At 46.8% G+C, this 17,500-nt stretch overlaps 1 protein-coding gene across 1 annotated transcript; it reads left to right on the top strand.

Annotated features, from left to right (window-relative positions):
* Positions 1-1,065: 1,065 nt before the first annotated feature.
* Positions 1,066-12,429, top strand: prph2b (peripherin 2b (retinal degeneration, slow)). The gene is made up of 3 exons (XM_076286388.1): positions 1,066-2,266; positions 5,601-5,847; positions 10,810-12,429. The coding sequence occupies exons 1-3, from the start codon at positions 1,686-1,688 to the stop codon at positions 11,005-11,007; spliced, it is 1,026 nt and encodes a 341-aa protein (XP_076142503.1). The 5' UTR covers positions 1,066-1,685; the 3' UTR covers positions 11,008-12,429.
* The last annotated feature ends 5,071 nt before the right edge of the window (positions 12,430-17,500 follow it).

Raw genomic sequence — 17,500 nt, 5'->3', positions numbered from 1 at the left:
ACTTGACATCTTCACACCGTGACCGTCTGCATTGCCGCTTCGGCAGAATGAACGTTACTTCAAAAATGCGCCTAGCAGGGGAAGGCGGACTGAACCATTTCGTGCAAGGGAGAGGGTGCCTGCCCTCAAACAATGTTGGCTTGGACACAATTTAATACATCAATCAACTGATGCATTTACCCGAAATATTTGCATCTATATTAGTTAATAACATTTATTAAGATCTTTAAATTAAGGAAATTATTTATTATTAAGGAAAATAAAATTCAACTCCTTAGGGGCCCTCCCCCCACTTGGGGCCCGGGTAATTTATTCCCACTTGTCCCCCCACTACGACGCCCTTGGACATTCTCACAACCAAGATTATTACTCAGTGTATGACCTGGCCTCTGCTCCTGGGGGCAGTGTAGGGTCCAAGCAAAGCCAGATGAGCAGTCTGTGTGCAATAGGTGACAACAGTGTCAATCACTTCTGAAACAACTTGTCTTGTATCCTGTAGTAGGTGCCAGGATTTTTTTCACAACTAGGTTAGGCACAGGCACACACACCCACACACACGGTCAGGCAGAACAGGTTGATTGGTTGGCCAGATCAGGTGTTTACCCCCCCCCCCCAGTCACTCTCTCCAGTGACACTTCCCCAACCCTCTTACCCTGCCGTTCACCTTTGACCCCTGACCCTGCACTGCCCCCATGCACTCTGAGCAGTATATTCCCCATAGTGAGAGAAGAGAGGGAGAGAGAGAGAAAATGACAGATGGACTGAGAGAAAGAGAAAGAATGACAGTCAGAGAGAATGAGATAGAGATAGAGAGAGAGAGAGAGAGAATGAGAGATATAGAAATACAAAAAGAAAGATACATAGTTAGAGAGCATAAGAGAGAGAGAGAGCAAGAGAGAGAAAGAGAGAGAGAGAACAAGTGAGTGAGGGAGAACAAGTGACTGAGGGACAGAGAGACAGAACAAGTGAGAGAGAGAGAAAACAAGTGAAAGAGAGAGAACAAGTGAGAGAGAGAGAACAAGTGAGAGAGAGAGAACAAGTGAGAGAGAGAGAACAAGTGAGAGAGAGAGAACAAGTAAGAGAGAGAGAAGACGTGAGAGGCAGATAGAGGGAGAGGAAGTAGTGCAGGACAAGTGGCCAATTAGACGGTGAGAGGGGGGATTAGGGGTCCGAGCTCATCTGCTGCAAATGGGATCAGGCTGATTAGCGCTTTAGGATGACGCACTGAAACCTGCCGCTTGAATCGGCCACTTCCCCGCCCGCCCGCTTCCTTTCTCAACAACAGCGTCCAGCCAGAACGGACGTACTCACGGCCCCCCGGCATCCTGTACCACTTTCGGGGCTCGCTGGGTTTGCTTCGGCTCGAGTGTGTGTGTGTAAGTGTGTGTGTGTGTGGGCTTGGGCCAGCGGCCGCTATGGGTTTGTGTGCGGCTCGACTGGACAGCGCTGGACAGAGGGCCCTTCTCGACGCGGTACCTGTTGCAGCACCCTTCTGGAGCGGATTACTGACGCACCTCTAAGCCGGTGGACTCGTTTACTGAAGGTCACTTGGGTTTGTTGTTCTCCTCTAACTGCTGCAAAACTACCAAATATTACCAGCCAAGGCTGAAGAAAACGTCGGCGCTCGCTGCTTTTGAGTTCCTGTTGCTTTGCGTTGCGTGGATAGAGGGCTGTAGGGGGCAGAGATGGCGCTGATGCCCGTGAAGTTCGACCTGGCCAAGCGGGTGAAGCTGGCGCAGGGACTGTGGCTCCTCTACTGGCTGTCCGTCATGGCGGGCATCCTCGTCTTCAGCATGGGGCTCTTCTTCAAGATCGAGCTGCGCAAACGCAGCGAGATGATGGACAACAACGAGAGCCACTTCGTGCCCAACCTGCTGATCCTGGCCGGCCTGGTGGCCTGCGGCATCAACGCGTTCGGCGGCAAGGTGTGCCACGACTCGCTGGACCCCACCAAGTTCGCCAAGTGGAAGCCCATGCTGAAGAACTACCTGATGGGCTGCATCGGCTTCAACGTCTTCCTGTTTGTGGTGGCGCTGCTCTGCTTCCTCATGCAGTTCCAGCTGTACTTCGCACTGGCCGAGGGCCTGCGCTACAGCATCAAGTTCTACAAGGACACGGACACGCCCGGACGCTGCTTCATGAAGAGGACCCTGGACATGACCCAGATCGAGTTCCGTTGCTGCGGCAACAACAACTTCAGGGACTGGTTCGAAGTCCAATGGGTTAGCAACCGTTACCTGGACTTCAGCAACGAGGAGGTTAAAGAGTGAGTAACATCCAAATCACCAGGGCAACCATAGTGATAAACGAGGAGGTTAAAGAGTGAGTAACATCCAAATCACCAGGGCAACCATAGTGATAAACGAGGAGGTTAAAGAGTGAGTAACATCCAAACTCTGAACAGGGTTGTTCATAGTGATAAAAATACACACATGTTCAGTACGCTTTTGTAAACGTAGTAAATGTTTAGATCAAATGTTTCATTTCTACATTTTGATTTTGCTTTGATAAGTTTTTTGTCGAATCAATAATTAGCCTATTTGTGAATACCAGAACGAAATGATTCTTGGTATTCTTGATTGACAGCTTGAGGGCGAAGCTTATTAGCACTGGAGGAGAAGGCTCTGTGGCAGCAGCTGCTGGACTCAGCGTTGGTGTGTTAGGTGTTAGTTGTTAGTTGTGTCGGGTTTATGGTGTTGTGCTAAGTTGGTATTGAAGCTCACAGTGGAATACTAATTTATTTAGAGTGAGATCTACTGGGGGCGTAAAAAAAGATTGATTGAAGCTGGACACATGAATACATTTTTTGTGTAGGTCACAGAGTTTCACCTTTTCCTGAACCTGACAGTCTTGCGAAAATAGGCTCTGGAATGATGCGATTATGGGGCGTTGGGGCGCATCTAGTTTAACCTCTCCTCCATACCATAATGCACTAATCTAGTTTAACCTCTCCTCCATACCATAATGCACTAATCTAATGCTGACGTCACATCACACCACTTGTTGTCAGGCATGAAAGGCTATTTAGAGTGAATTGTGTGAGCTCAGAAACAGGAGGCTTCAGGTTTGAACAGCGGCGATGAGAGAGATGTTTACACACATACACACACACACACACCAGCGGCGATGAGAGAGATGTTTACACACACATACACACACACACACACCAGCGGCGATAAGAGAGATGTTTACACTGCCCTGTATTGTTTTGGTAGTGAAAGTATCGTAAGAGGATTTGGAATTGCTGATGTATCTTTTCCCTGAATCTTTTCCCTTTAAGACCCTGAGAGGGTGACCCCAGGAAGGGGGGAGCGTGTTGATGACCACAGGAAGGGGGGGCGTGTTAATGACCAAAGGAAGGGGGGGGCGTGTTAATGACCACAGGAAGGGGGGCGTGTTAATGACCTATCCTGCTCGGCTAAGGACTCCCCCAGCCGTTAGTTAGTTGGGCTGTAGACGTGGAAATAAAGTTAAAGTGGGTTTGAGGAGGAAATAAAGTTAAAGTGGGTTTGAGTTAAAGTGGGTTTGAGCAGGAAATAAAGTTAAAGTGGGTTTGAGGAGGAAATGAGGGTTTGAGGAGGAAATCGTGGGAGACATGGGCTCAGGGAGCAGTGCAATGAAGGTGGATCTGAGAGCCGTGATTGGCTGAGGAGAGAGGGATGGGGGCTGCTGATTGGGGGTGCACTGAGGGTGGGCGGGCTCAGCATCATTAGCATAGTTCTGATAAGCTCCTAATCTGCCAGGATCTCATTTCCACCACCTTCGCAGCTTACTGTCCACCTCAATCAGCGGCAGCGAGAAGCCGCCCGGCGCTAACTGGCCCTGACAGAGCGGCTCTCAGCCAACTGGCCCACATGTGTGACACCGGCCAGAGTGGATACACACACACACACAAGCGCACAGGCGCCCGTGCATGCACACCCGCACAAACCCACACACACATGCACGCTTGTGCTCGTGCACACACACAGGCACGCACGCACACACACACACACACACACACACACCTAAACCCACACACACATGCACGCTTGCGCTCGTGCACACACACACACACAAACAAACATATGCAGACTCATGTTCACCATCTATGCACACACACACACACACCAACCAGCAGGATGCGCTCACACACACGGGTCACCTGTACGAATATATTCCCTCATTACACCACTGGAATTCATCCTGAGGGTGATATATTTATTATTATTATTTATCTGGAATGCTGCGGGTGATAGCTGAGGGTGATATATTTATCTGGAACGCTGAGGGTGATATATTTATCTGGAACGCTGAGGGTGATAGCTGAGGGTGATATATTTATCTGGAACGCTGAGGGTGATAGCTGAGGGTGATATATTTATCTGGAACGCTGAGGGTGATAGCTGAGGGTGATATATTTATCTGGAACGTTGCAGGGACCCCTCATGACTGACACAAATCCCCATATGCTCAGGTATGAGTGAAGGTGGAGATATAGCCCTCTAAACACGGGCAGAAATCAATAAACAAATAAGTGGAGATGTAGCGCTCTAAAAACGGGCAGAAATCAATAAACAAATAAGTGGAGATGTAGCGCTCTAAACACGGGCAGAAATCAATAAACAAATAAGTGGAGATGTAGCGCTCTAAACACGGGCAGAAATCAATAAACAAATAAGCTGTTCTGAGACTGACAGCTGGACACCGTACCAGAGATGGCTGATACCCAGGAAGTGATTCATTGGCATCTTGCACACATAATAACAATGAAACCACACAACACACACAAGTAGTCAAATCTCTCTTTCTCTTATTGCTTATTAGGAGGAAAAGGTGTGACGGCCTCTCTAGTTCCGTCTCATCCCACTGGCTGCTTCTCTCAGTGCCGCCGTGCAGTTTGTCTGCTGTAATCTACTGCAAACTGGCAATAACTGAAATGGACACCAGGTGGCGCCGTACAAGCCCTTCCACAGAGCTCATATCTGAGAGTGAACTTTAACAAGATCTGGTAGATGAGCAGGGTGTTCCGTAGAGGACCAGGGTGTTCCGTAGATGAGCAGGGTGTTCCGTGGATGAGCAGGGTGTTCCGTACTGTAGATGATCAGGGTGTTCCATAGATGTGGTAGATGATCAAGATGTTCCGTAGATGATCAAGATGTTCCGTAGATGAGCAGGGTGTTTCGTAGATGAACAGGGTGTTCCGTAGATGATTAGGGTGTTCGTTGATGAACAGGGTGTTCCGTGTATAATGCCATTGTCCCCCACTTTGTTTGTGGAGTTTTTTGGGCACAATCAACCCCCCCACTTCCTGATGTGTCATTTCTCCACCTCTACTTCCTGATGTGCCATTTCTCCTCCTCCTCCTCCTCTACTTCCAGATGTGTCATTTCTCCACCTCTACTTCCTGATGTGTCATTTCTCCACCTCTCTCCTCCTCTACTTCCTGATGTGTCATTTCTCCACCTCTACTTCCTGATGTGCCATTTCTCCTCCTCCTCCTCTACTTCCTGATGTGCCATTTCTCCTCCTCCTCCACTACTTCCTGATGTGTCATTTCTCCACCTCTCTCCTCCTCTACTTCCTGATGTGTCATTTCTCCACCTCTCTCTCTCCTCCAGCCGTGTGTTGAGCAACGTTGAAGGGAAGTACCTGATGGACAGCGTCCCGTTCAGCTGCTGCAACCCCGGCTCCCCCCGGCCCTGCATCCAGCACCACCTGACCAACAACACCGCCCACTACGACTACGACCACCACACCGAGGAGCTGAACATCTGGACGCGGGGCTGCCGCGAGGCACTGGTCACCTACTACGGGGGCATGATGAACAGCATCGGCGCATTCCTCTTTCTAGTCATCTGTCTGGAGGTGAGGGACACAACACATGCACTCATATGCACTCTCAACACAACACACACATGCACTCATATGCACTCTCAACACAACACACACATGCACTCTCAACACAACACACACATGCACTCATATGCACTCTCAACACAACACACACATGCACTCATATGCACTCTCAACACAACACACACATGCACTCTCAACACAACACACACATGCACTCTCAACACAACACACACATGCACTCATATGCACTCTCAACACAACACACACATGCACTCTCAACACAACACACACATGCACTCTCAACACAACAAACTACGCTCTCAACACATCACATACACTACGCTCTCAATACAACACACACACATAGATTGCTAATTGTTGCAGCATACACTCCATGAATGCTTCAGTTATGAGCCTGTTGAAGCCCGTTATGATTATGGACCAAAGAACATCGTAACTCAGTTAAACACACAAAATAGCCCAGTACAGCAACAGGCAGGGCAATGCAGAACAATAATACAGAATAACATTGTCACATGTCATTGACTAAAATACTGCACTGCTAAAATACTGCTACGCTACTAAAATACTGCGCTGCTAAAATACTGCTACGCTACTAAAATACTGCTACGCTACTAAAATACTGTGCTACTAAAATACTGCTACGCTACTAAAATACTGTGCTACTAAAATACTGCTACGCTACAAAAATACTGCTACGCTGCTAAAATACTGCGCTGCTAAAATACTGCTACGCTACTAAAATACTGCGCTGCTAAAATACTGCTACGCTGCTAAAATACTGCTACGCTACTAAAATACTGCGCTGCTAAAATACTACTACGCTACTAAAATACTGCTACGCTGCTAAAATACTGCGCTGCTAAAATACTGCTACGCCGACTACAGCACAGCTCAGCACAGCACTATGCTTTACAGCACTGCAGTACAACACACTATCATGCGTCAGAGTAATTCCTGTGTCATAAAGGACAGTGCCACACAGCCAACACAGGAACCCTTAGCCTAGCATAGCTCTTCTCTAAAGGAGACTATAACATTCACAACCCAACACTGGGCCCCATAGCCTAGCATAGCTCTTCTCTAAAGGGGACTATAACATTCACAGGCCAACACTGGGCCCCATAGCCTAGCCTAGCGTAGCCTTCCTCAGGGGGAGTTTAGAGTTTACCTATGCTCACTAATCCCCAGTGAATCAAGCCCTTTTGCACCGCTGCATTGTGAAGCGCTCTTAAGAACACTTAACGGGACGAGGGCAGGCAGCTGGTTTGGCCAAGGGGTAAAGAGAGATGGGAGGAGTTGGCACAGCCACCGAGATCACCGCAGATGGAGTGAACTCGCACAATCAGGGGTTGGTCTAATGAGGTCAGGGATTAATCCCAGCACCTGAATCAATTATGAAGCGTACACCCGCACAGGAACGAGGCTTCTCATGTCTGACTGCCGGGGTGGTTTAGAGTAGATTTCCTGTTTGGAGGTATCTGTGCGGCACTCTTCTACATGGCATCATACTACCTGGCAAAAGCATGAAAACGTGACTCTTTTCAGAGGAAAAGCACCAACACCTCTCTAAGTTCTGATAGCTGAGCTGGCAGACAAGGTCCTATAGGAACACCAAAGATATGGGTTAGATACTACTGGCAATTTTATATGCTTTCTAGAACTGCTCCAGTACACCTACATTTCATCAAAGCACCCCAAAAAGTACTGACCAAATAATAATTAACTATACTTACCTGTTAGAGAGGACAAACAATTCCTATGAGGTTGGAGGTCCATGAAGTAACACACCAGTTAGCCAATAGCTAAAAGGGAGATGTGTAACCCACTTCTGGTGAATTATGCTAAACTAGGCTAAATTGTGTAACCCACTTCTAATAAATTATGCTAAGTTAGGCTAACTTGTGTAACCCACATCTGGTGAATTATGCTACGCTAGGCTAACTTGTGTAACCCACATCTGGTGAATTATGCTACGCTAGGCTAACTTGTGTAACCCACATCTGGTGAATTATGCTACGCTAGGCTAACAATGTCAGACTGGGTTATTGCACACACAGAGAAAAGAAGGGAAAGTATTCTATCAATTAACTCTGGAGTACACGGCAAATAAGTCATGATGTCACACCGGTAAAGTAGGTGGTGGCATCACACCGGTAAAGTAGGTGGTGGCATGCAGCTTTAACGTTGACAGCCCACTATGTCTGTGTTAGACACAATGAAGCTCATGCACTGGGTGCATATATGTAGAGTAAGTTGCTCTGGATAGAAGTGTCTGTTAAAGGTACATTCTTATTCTGGTGAGAGGTTAAAGGCACAGTCTGATTCTGTTGAGAGGTTAGAGGCACAGTCTAGACACAGTCTGATTCTGTTGAGAGGTTAAAGGCACAGTCTGATTCTGTTGAGAGGTTAAAGGAACAGTCTGATTCTGTTGAGAGGTTAAAGGCACAGTCTGATTCTGTTGAGAGGTTAGAGGCACAGTCTAGACACAGTCTGATTCTGTTGAGAGGTTAAAGGCACAGTCTGATTCTGTTGAGAGGTTAGAGGCACAGTCTAGACACAGTCTGATTCTGTTGAGAGGTTAAAGGAACAGTCTGATTCTGTTGAGAGGTTAAAGGCACAGTCTGATTCTGTTGAGAGGTTAAAGGAACAGTCTGATTCTGTTGAGAGGTTAAAGGAACAATCTGATTCTGGTGAGAGGTTAAAGGCACAGTCTGATTCTGTTGAGAGGTTAAAGGCACAGTCTAGACACAGTCTGATTCTGTTGAGAGGTTAAAGGAACAGTCTGATTCTGTTGAGAGGTTAAAGGCCCAGTCTGATTCTGTTGAGAGGTTAAAGGAACAATCTGATTCTGGTGAGAGGTTAAAGGCACAGTCTGATTCTGTTGAGAGGTTAAAGGCACAGTCTAGGCACAGTCTTATTCTGTTGAGATGTTGTTGTAGGTACTGTATTTGAGCTCATCAGCACTGATAACCAGTATGGGTGATAATACACAGTACCACTGCCTCCGTTACCACGCATGCCAACACACTAAATCCTCTGGAGTATCTCCTTGGTGCCAGCAGGCCCCCTGGCCAACTGGACGTTGGCATGCACACAGTAGATGCCAGTCCCAGGACATGGGCATCTAGTGCTAGACTATGATCTGCTGTAGTGATGCTGAATGGGAAGGAATGTCTTACAATACCTTATCACAACTTCTACACAACCTTATCACAACTTTTACAATACCTCATCACAACTTCTACAATAACTCATCACAACTTCTACACAATCATATCACAACTTCTACACACAACCATATCACAACGTTTACAATACCTCATCACAACTTCTACAATACCTCATCACAACATCTACATGATCACAACTTTTACAGCACTATACTGCAACTTCAAAACATGAGAGGTTTTAAATCCTAAGAAAGTGATCCTAAAAGGAATGAAACTTTGCTTGGTCAAAGGCATGTGTTACTCTTCATGAGACTGGGTAGTGAGAGTGTAATAGAGTCCACCCTAAAACACCAGTGAGACGGTGTGGAGGTCTTCCCTGAAACACCAGTGAGACGGTGTGGAGGTCTTCCCTGAAACACCAGTGAGACGGTGTGGAGGTCTTCCCTGAAACACCAGTGCCTTCCATGGATGGATAGAGATGCTAGTGACCTCAGTGGGGCTTGGCACTGTGTGGTCCAGTATGATTAGATTAGATTCAACTTTATTGGTAATGTGCAGATTATGTACAGAGATTCATCAGTGGGTATGGAGATGAAACATCTGACGGTATTTTATATGCTGCTTATATCATTATCAACTAAGTAAGTTTGCCCTCCTATGCCTCTTCCTGTGGTGGCTAAAACATGCAGCCTGTGCCTCTTCCTGTGGTGGCTATAACATGCAGCGTCTCCCGCCCAACCTGAACAGTTTCCAGTCTGATGACTCACCTGAGTGGTTTATGGGCGGCCATTTTGGCCAGATGTCTCTAGATAAACAGATAATGGCTGCACTGGGGGTAGAGGTAAAGAAAAGGCCATTGGATAAAAATAGCTCAGAAACTGGGCCTGACCTCCTCCTGGGCCAATCCCACAATCCCACACGGCACTGGTCCACCGTTGTGATGATTTACTCCATAAGATATACATTACAGTTCATATAAACTCCTCCTGGTGAACGCTACTGTTCAAAACACTATCCAATCAAAACCAGCTGGGCTCTGAGCAAACACACTGATGTGGACTTGCATAGAACGTCTACACATTGATACACACAGTAAATTTACCCTCATTAAATGCCCCCTGACTTAAACAAGTGGGCAAATCATTAACTGATATCTAAGGTAAAGCCAAAGAGAAATGGACCTTAAAGGTCTGTGGTTAATTTGAGAGAACGATGGTGGTTAGCCGGATCTGACTTGTGCTTCCCAGCGGGGAGGTTGCGTAAGCGGCACCTCAGGAGGGGTTAATCTGCCCTGTTAGGGGTTAATCTGCCCTGTTAGGGGGTTAATCTGCCCTGTTAGGGGTTAATCTGGAACACGGGCAGGGCCACCCGTAGGTCCCTGAAACAGGAAGTCAGCAGAGAGTACCTGCTGATGTTGATGAGCTGCAGAGAGTTCCTGCTGATGTTAAAGAGCTGCAGAGAGTTCCTGCTGATGTTGATGAGCTCTAGAGAGTTCCTGATGAACTGCAGAGTTCCTGCTGATGAGCTGCAGAGAGTTCCTGCTGATGAGCTGCAGAGAGTTCCTGCTGATGAGCTGCAGAGAGTTCCTGCTGATGTTGATGAGCTGCAGAGAGTTCCTGCTGATGTTGATGAGCTGCAGAGAGTTCCTGCTGATGAGCTGCAGAGAGTTCCTGTTGATGTTGATGAGCTGCAGAGAGTTCCTGTTGATGTTGATGAGCTGCAGAGAGTTCCTGTTGATGTTGATGAGCTGTTTGTGTTTGTTTGTTTGTTTGCTCAGGTGGCCGTGATGGTGGGCCTGAAGTATCTGACCACGTCACTGGAGACGCTGGCCAACCCTGAGGACCCGGACAGCGAGAGCGAGGGCTGGCTGCTGGAGAAGAGCGTCAAGGAGACCATGGCAGACGTGACGGCCAAGCTCAAGGCCCTGTGCAGCAGGAACCAGGTGGAGGGGGAGGAGGCTGCTGCTGAGAGCTGAGGGCCCGGCCTGGCCCCGCCCCCATGGGACTAAGGCCCCTCCCTTCACCGGGAGAGGAGTTAATGAAGAGGAACACATCCTCTCTGTAACACACACACACACACACACACACACACAAATGCATATATACAAACACACATCAACATTCTCCTGTCAAAAGTGAACAAATTATTTGTGATTCTTGCAAGAGGTGATAACCTGAAAATGTGAAAATGAATCTCAATATTATTTGTCCGTTCTGTACATATTAAGAGTTAAACAGATCTATTTTTCAAAGTAAAGAAAGATTATTTTATTGCAAAGAAGTTATTATAAATTTGAATGCTAAAAAATCCCCCTTCCTTCCCCATGAGCAAGTCCCAGGTCTTAGCCAAGTACACACAGCTCCCAGATACCATTAATCACGTGGGCTTCACCTCCAGAGTCCTTACACAGTGGAGCGGATGTTTAACCCGACAGCACGACACACACACACACACGTACAGCATTCACAAACACACACACACACACTTTTTAAACCATTCTAAGCCATATTCTACATATGGCGTACCACTGCAAGGCCAGCTACTGGCTGCTTTGGGTGCAACTGCAGCGATGATGATGAAGATGATGATGATGATGATGATCTGGGTGATAGACTGTGAGGCTCTTCAGTGTGTTGAGGGGCAGATGGAGACGTGGCCTTGGTCTCCAATGGCAGCTCAATCCGAGGCAGCTGAGGAGAGGGGGCTCTGGGTAGCCCTCCTGCCCCCCTCAGGCACTCTCTCTGCTGGGATAACCTTCTACCAGAGCCCCTGGTCTGTCCATAGGGCCCAGGAAGGCCCGACCCATGCATCATCTATGCAGGATAACATCCCTGTAGTCACCTGTGATAGCCAGACCAGAGCAGTCAATAGGACAAAAACACATACACACACACACACAAGCACACCACCGTAACAAGGAGTGATACTCTCTTTAAACAACAAGTGTGTGACAGTGTAGATGTGTGTGTTGTGTTCTCGGGTTAACTATCACACTCACCAGCGAGGTCTTCAGATGTCGTCTAGCCATTTGGTGTTGGGTATGTGTTGGGTATGTGTTAAGGTTTGATTTTCTTTTGTACAAAATGTCTTTTTCCTTTGGTTGTCTGCAGGCAGTTTGACAGTTCAGTTCTACCAGTTTAAAAGCAGTGAGCCAACAATAAGAGAGAGCTTAGTGTTTTAAGGTGACAGCATGTTTCTATGTCCATAAATTCAATATTTTCAGTTCTATTATTATTGTTTTCTTCTGTGTGACATTTTGGTTTTACGTCTTTGTAATTTTGACCAGTAAGTCTTTGTGTAACTGAAGATGTGGGTATTGAGCATACGGTCAGTGTGTTGGGTTGGGACACCAGTGTAGCTTCCACAGTGAGTACTATAAAAAACAGATGAAAAGTCACCCTGCGTCTGTCTGTCTGTCTGCTGGGTTGTTCTGGAGTCACCCTGCGTCTGTCTGTCTGTCTGCTGGGTTGTTCTGGAGTCACCCTGCGTCTGTCTGTCTGTCTGCTGGGTTGTTCTGGAAGTTGGACTGCTAGAGGAACAACTCATTGTGCCACAAGGATCAAGCGCGACTATGTTTAGATCTTTTTCCTTAAAGGGACACCAGGCAACGTTTTTGTGTTAATTAATCATCTTCGTAAGTCGGTATATGGTTAAATGACTCATTACAGGGCGAATGAAAACTCTCTCGCCCGCCCCTACTGCCTGTAGGAAGAATATCCCGCTTGCAAGTTCGGTGTATTCAACCTACCGACCTTCAGTCTCACAAAGTCTCAGACATCGCGAGAAGCAGGATCAGTTTACATCCTGCATCCCCAGCACAGAGGCAGGCTAACGAAACTCTAGCGATTGTTGCAAACGTGTGTATAATGGAGAGGCCGGCGAAGAAGCAGTGAAAACCCTTGACGGAAGACGCAAAGAAAAGGAAAAGAGCTTCAGACCGTGCGAGGGCTCGCACACGTATCGACATGTACAGACGCTAGGGGGAGCTTCTGGAGAAAAAGCATCAGGCTTGCCTGGTGTCCCTTTAAAATAACAATGTCAACCTAATTTTGAGGATAATAATAATAATAATAACTTGGTTTTATATAGCGCCTTTCAAGTAACCCAAGGTGGCTTTACAAAAGGAGATGGGGCAGGGGAATAGAGGGGAGAAGAGAGGAGGGGGTAGAAGTGGGGTTGGGGGGCAGGGTGGTTAAGGACCATAGGCCTCAGTGAATAAATGTGATTTTAGGTGCTTTTTGAACGTAGCCAGTGTGGGGGCTTGGCGGATATGGAGAGGTCGACTGTTCCAAAGGGTGGGGGCAGCAACACAGAAGGCTCTGTCACCAAAAGTCCGTAGCCTGGAACGAGGGATGACAAGCTGGTCCTTGCCAGAGGACCTCAGGGACCTTGGCTGGGAGTGATGCTGGATGAGATCGGAGAGGTACTGGGGAGCAAGAGCATTGAGGGATTTGTAGGTAAGGAGTAAGATTTTGTAGGTGATGCGTGACTTCACCGGGAGCCAGTGAAGCTGCTTGAGTGTGGGGGTAATGTGTTGCCATCGCTTTGTGTGTGTGAGGATCCTGGCAGCCGAGTTTTGGACACGCTGTAGCTATAATGCCTAGTACAGCATCTCTATTGTTGCTGGTGCCTGGCAACTGCATTGAATGTAACTGTGTTGTCATCACTTTCTTTTGGGGGCAACTGATGCTACGCAAGTAGGAAAAGCAAAGACATCTAGTCAACTTTTATTCAAAATTGTATTCAAACTTTTTGGAGGTAAACATTTTCATCTAGCACACTCTATAGACTCTATCTCTTCTATAGTGTCACTACACTGACTAAAGAGGCTCTTTGAGCAATACAGCTGTGCTCATACGTGTACATACCCTGTAGCAGCTACATACACATGCTAAAGTTGACTAAAAAGAGGAATAAAAAAATTATCTTTTGGAAATTGGTCTTAATGCCTTAATATTAATATACATATTATTATAATACATATTACTGGGTAATGCTTCCTGTCCATGTTAATGTCCAAACTGGACTGACGCTGAAGCGAAGAGAACGAAGAGACACAGCGAGAGAAAACAAACAGATTAAAAAGTAAAGCGGCGGATTAGGAGGACGTGACGCGACGCGAGGTGCGGAGGGTGCGTGCGTGCGTGCGTGCGTGCGTGCGTGCGTGCGTGCGCCGGTGACCCAGCAGCGGATTGAGGACAGGTAAGATTGAGGACAGGTAAGATTGAGGACAGGTAAGGTGCAGGAGATGTTCACATCGGAGACACGCAGCGGGAGACGGCTTTACCTGATGAGATGAGGATTCCAACCGCACAGCCAGCTGACCGCACAAGGACAAACAACTGACCACTAGGCAACTGACCACTAGGCAACTGACCACTAGGCAACTGACCACTAGGCACTTCCTCAGGCTGTAGAAGGACAAACAACTGACCACTAGGCACTTCCTCAGGCTGTAGAAGGACAAACAACTGACCACTAGGCACTTCCTCAGGCTGTAGAAGGACAAACAACTGACCACTAGGCACTTCCTCAGGCTGTAGAAGGAACAAAAGAAACAAATATTTCAATTCAAAACCCTGACCCTCTCCACCAGGCCATGCACTCAACACACTACACAGCACTTGGCAACAGCCGACAGTCATGACCCTGATTATATACCTTAAAAGCAGACTTATGCCATTTGATTATATACCTTAAAAGCAGACTTATGCCATTTGATTATATACCTTTAAAGCAGACTTATGCCATTTGATGTCTGCTAAGTGACAATAATGTCACCGCACTTTGCTAGAATAAGTATTCGTATAGCGTGCAGCATTGAGGAAGACAGATTCCATTGTCTACTGAAATGGCTTATTCACTGGGAGGGGATTACTGAAGAGGAATCAGCTGACCACTGCATCTCCAAGTCCACTCCACCCTAGAGGGAGATGGCATCTCTATCTGTGCTGTTGATGCTAACCTGAGAGCTATTATTTTGGACAGTTTGATTTCTCCTGCCACAGCACCAGGTACAAGTAGGCCTATTGGACTGGTGAGACGGGCCTGGACCTCTGGACAGGGTTGTGGGCAGTCGGCCTCCTCTGGAATGTTCCTGTGGTGGTAAATCCCTTAAGCAGCATGTGAGGATCATGGCTAAGCTCCTCTGATGAGCAGATTAGCGTCCCAAGGTGCAGCGCAGGGCCAGGTGCCCGTGACGCAGACGACCCAGAAGTAGGACCAGGGTGGGGCAGCTTCCTCCTATACACACACACACACACAGGGTGGGGCAGCTTCCTCCTATACACACACACACACACACACACACAGCGTGGGACGCCTCCTCTTCCTCCTGCAAACACACACTCACACACACGTAATCCTGATTTACGTTATTAAGGTCAGGAATATGATAATCTTTAAGTTGCAGAATAAACGGCAGGAATATTCGAAGGTTCCAAGAACCATCTACAACCCCAAATTAGAAAAAGTTGGGACGTGGTGTGAATAAAATGTGAAAATGTGAATAAAAACAGAATGTAATAATCTGCAAATCTTTCAAACTCATATTTAGTTGCAAAAAGGACACAGGCAACATATCAAATGTTGAAAATTTGACTATTTCATGTAAAATATATGTTCATTTTGAATTTGATACATGTTTCAAAAAAAGTTGGGACGGGGGTGACAAAATGCTGGAACAGTGTGTTATGATAAAGGCAACGAGAAGGAATGTTTCACAACTATACTTATGGTAACTATAGCAACACAACTGGGTATGAAAAAGAGCATCCCAGAGAGGCAGGGTCTCTTAGAAGTAAAGATGTAGGGGTATTCATCACTCTGTGTAAACCTGTGTGCACAAATGATGAAACAATGTAATTGTAATGCTTCTTAACATGAAATTGTGAAGTATTTAGGGAGTTCATCACCTACAGGACATATCATATTATTAAAACATTCAGAGAATCCAGAGAAATCTTAGCAAACAAGGGATAGAGCTGAAAAACACATTGGATGGCCGTGGTCTTTTGGACTTCAGATGGCACTGCATCAACACCAGACCTGTTTCCAGACCTGTATGGGCTCGGGAAAACCTCTGATAAACATTGTCTATGTGCACAGTTTGATACTCAATTCAAAAACTGCAGCCAAAATTGTAACAGCCAAAACAGCCAAAATTGTATTGAGGCATGATACAGAAAATACCACCGTCTTATCTGGGCCTAAAATGGAATGAGGTAACGTCCCTGCTGAAAAAAACAGCTAGAAACCAGCTTTAGCTGGTAGCTGGTCTTTGCTGGTTTTCTTCCAGCTCTTGCTGGTCTTTGCTGGTGTAGCTGGTTAGGCCACCAGCTGGATATGCTGGCGTGACCATCTGAGGAAGCTGGTCATGCTGGTTTGACCAGCCTGTCGTGTGGGATACAGCTGGTGCAAGATGGTCATGCTAGTGACCAGCCTGTCAACCTTGACATTGTTGGTGTAAGATGGTCATGCTGGTTTAACCTGCAGTGTAGACCAGCAACACCAGCTAAAATTACCAGCTTGAGACGGTACGCCAAGCAAAACCAGCTAAATTACCATCGTTAGGTGGGTAAACCAGCTGAAGGTATGTTTTCGCAAGAGTTTTGCTGGTCTAGCAGGTCAACCATCATAGGGTGGTCAACCAGCGAACCACCTATCCAAGTATCCAACCTATCCAACTTGTTTTACTGCTCAGTTCGAAACTCAACATCTATGACTGTGTGGAGGAGCATTAGTGCTTTCAATTCTGAATGATGTACACAGGTTTTGAGCAACATATACTGCCATCTAGGCAATGTCTATTCCAGGGAAGACCTTGAATATTTCAGGAAAACAATGCAAAATGAATTTAGCACAGTATTTATCCACAGAGAAAGACTCCAGGGGTTAAAATGGCCTTCTGAACATGGTGAGGTATGGACATGGTCTTTGGTAAGGCCTTTGGTAAGTTAACAGCTTTAGTAATGCAGATGATGCGCATTGTTTCTTGGTGTTTTAAGCTCCGACGTCGTCTTCCAGGCAGCGCTGCATGGAAGGCACTAGTGTTAGGGTTAAGGTTAGCGTAGGTAGGGTTAAGGTTAGCGTCGTTAGGGTTAAGGTTAGCGTAGGTAGGGTTACGGTTAGGTGCCTTGAAGTCGATGGTGGGGGCTTAAAACACCATCGAGCATGTGCATTACAGTAATATAAAAGCCTGAGGTAGTCAGTCTGATGTGCATTATGGTAAGGGCAGCTCTGACGTAGTCAGATGATCATGTGCATTATGGTAAGGGCAGTTCTGACGTAGTCAGATGATGATGTGCATTATGGTAAGGGCAGTTCTGACGTAGTCAGATGATGATGTGCATTATGGTAAGGGCGGTTCTGAGGGTAGTTCTGAGGTAGTCAGGTGTGAGGGCAATTCTGAGGGCAAGACTAAAGGAGGTGGTATACTCCTCCGTGCACATTGACACGGGTGGAATGCG

The sequence above is a fragment of the Alosa pseudoharengus genome, unplaced genomic scaffold (genome assembly GCF_046254945.1).
Source record: "Alosa pseudoharengus isolate Yale_2024_CS ecotype anadromous, Long Island Sound unplaced genomic scaffold, YU_APseudo_1.1 YU_APseudo_1.1_scf_15, whole genome shotgun sequence".
In the NCBI taxonomy this organism is placed as follows: Eukaryota; Metazoa; Chordata; class Actinopteri; order Clupeiformes; family Clupeidae; genus Alosa; species Alosa pseudoharengus.
This window is presented reverse-complemented; position numbering and strand designations above follow the sequence as displayed.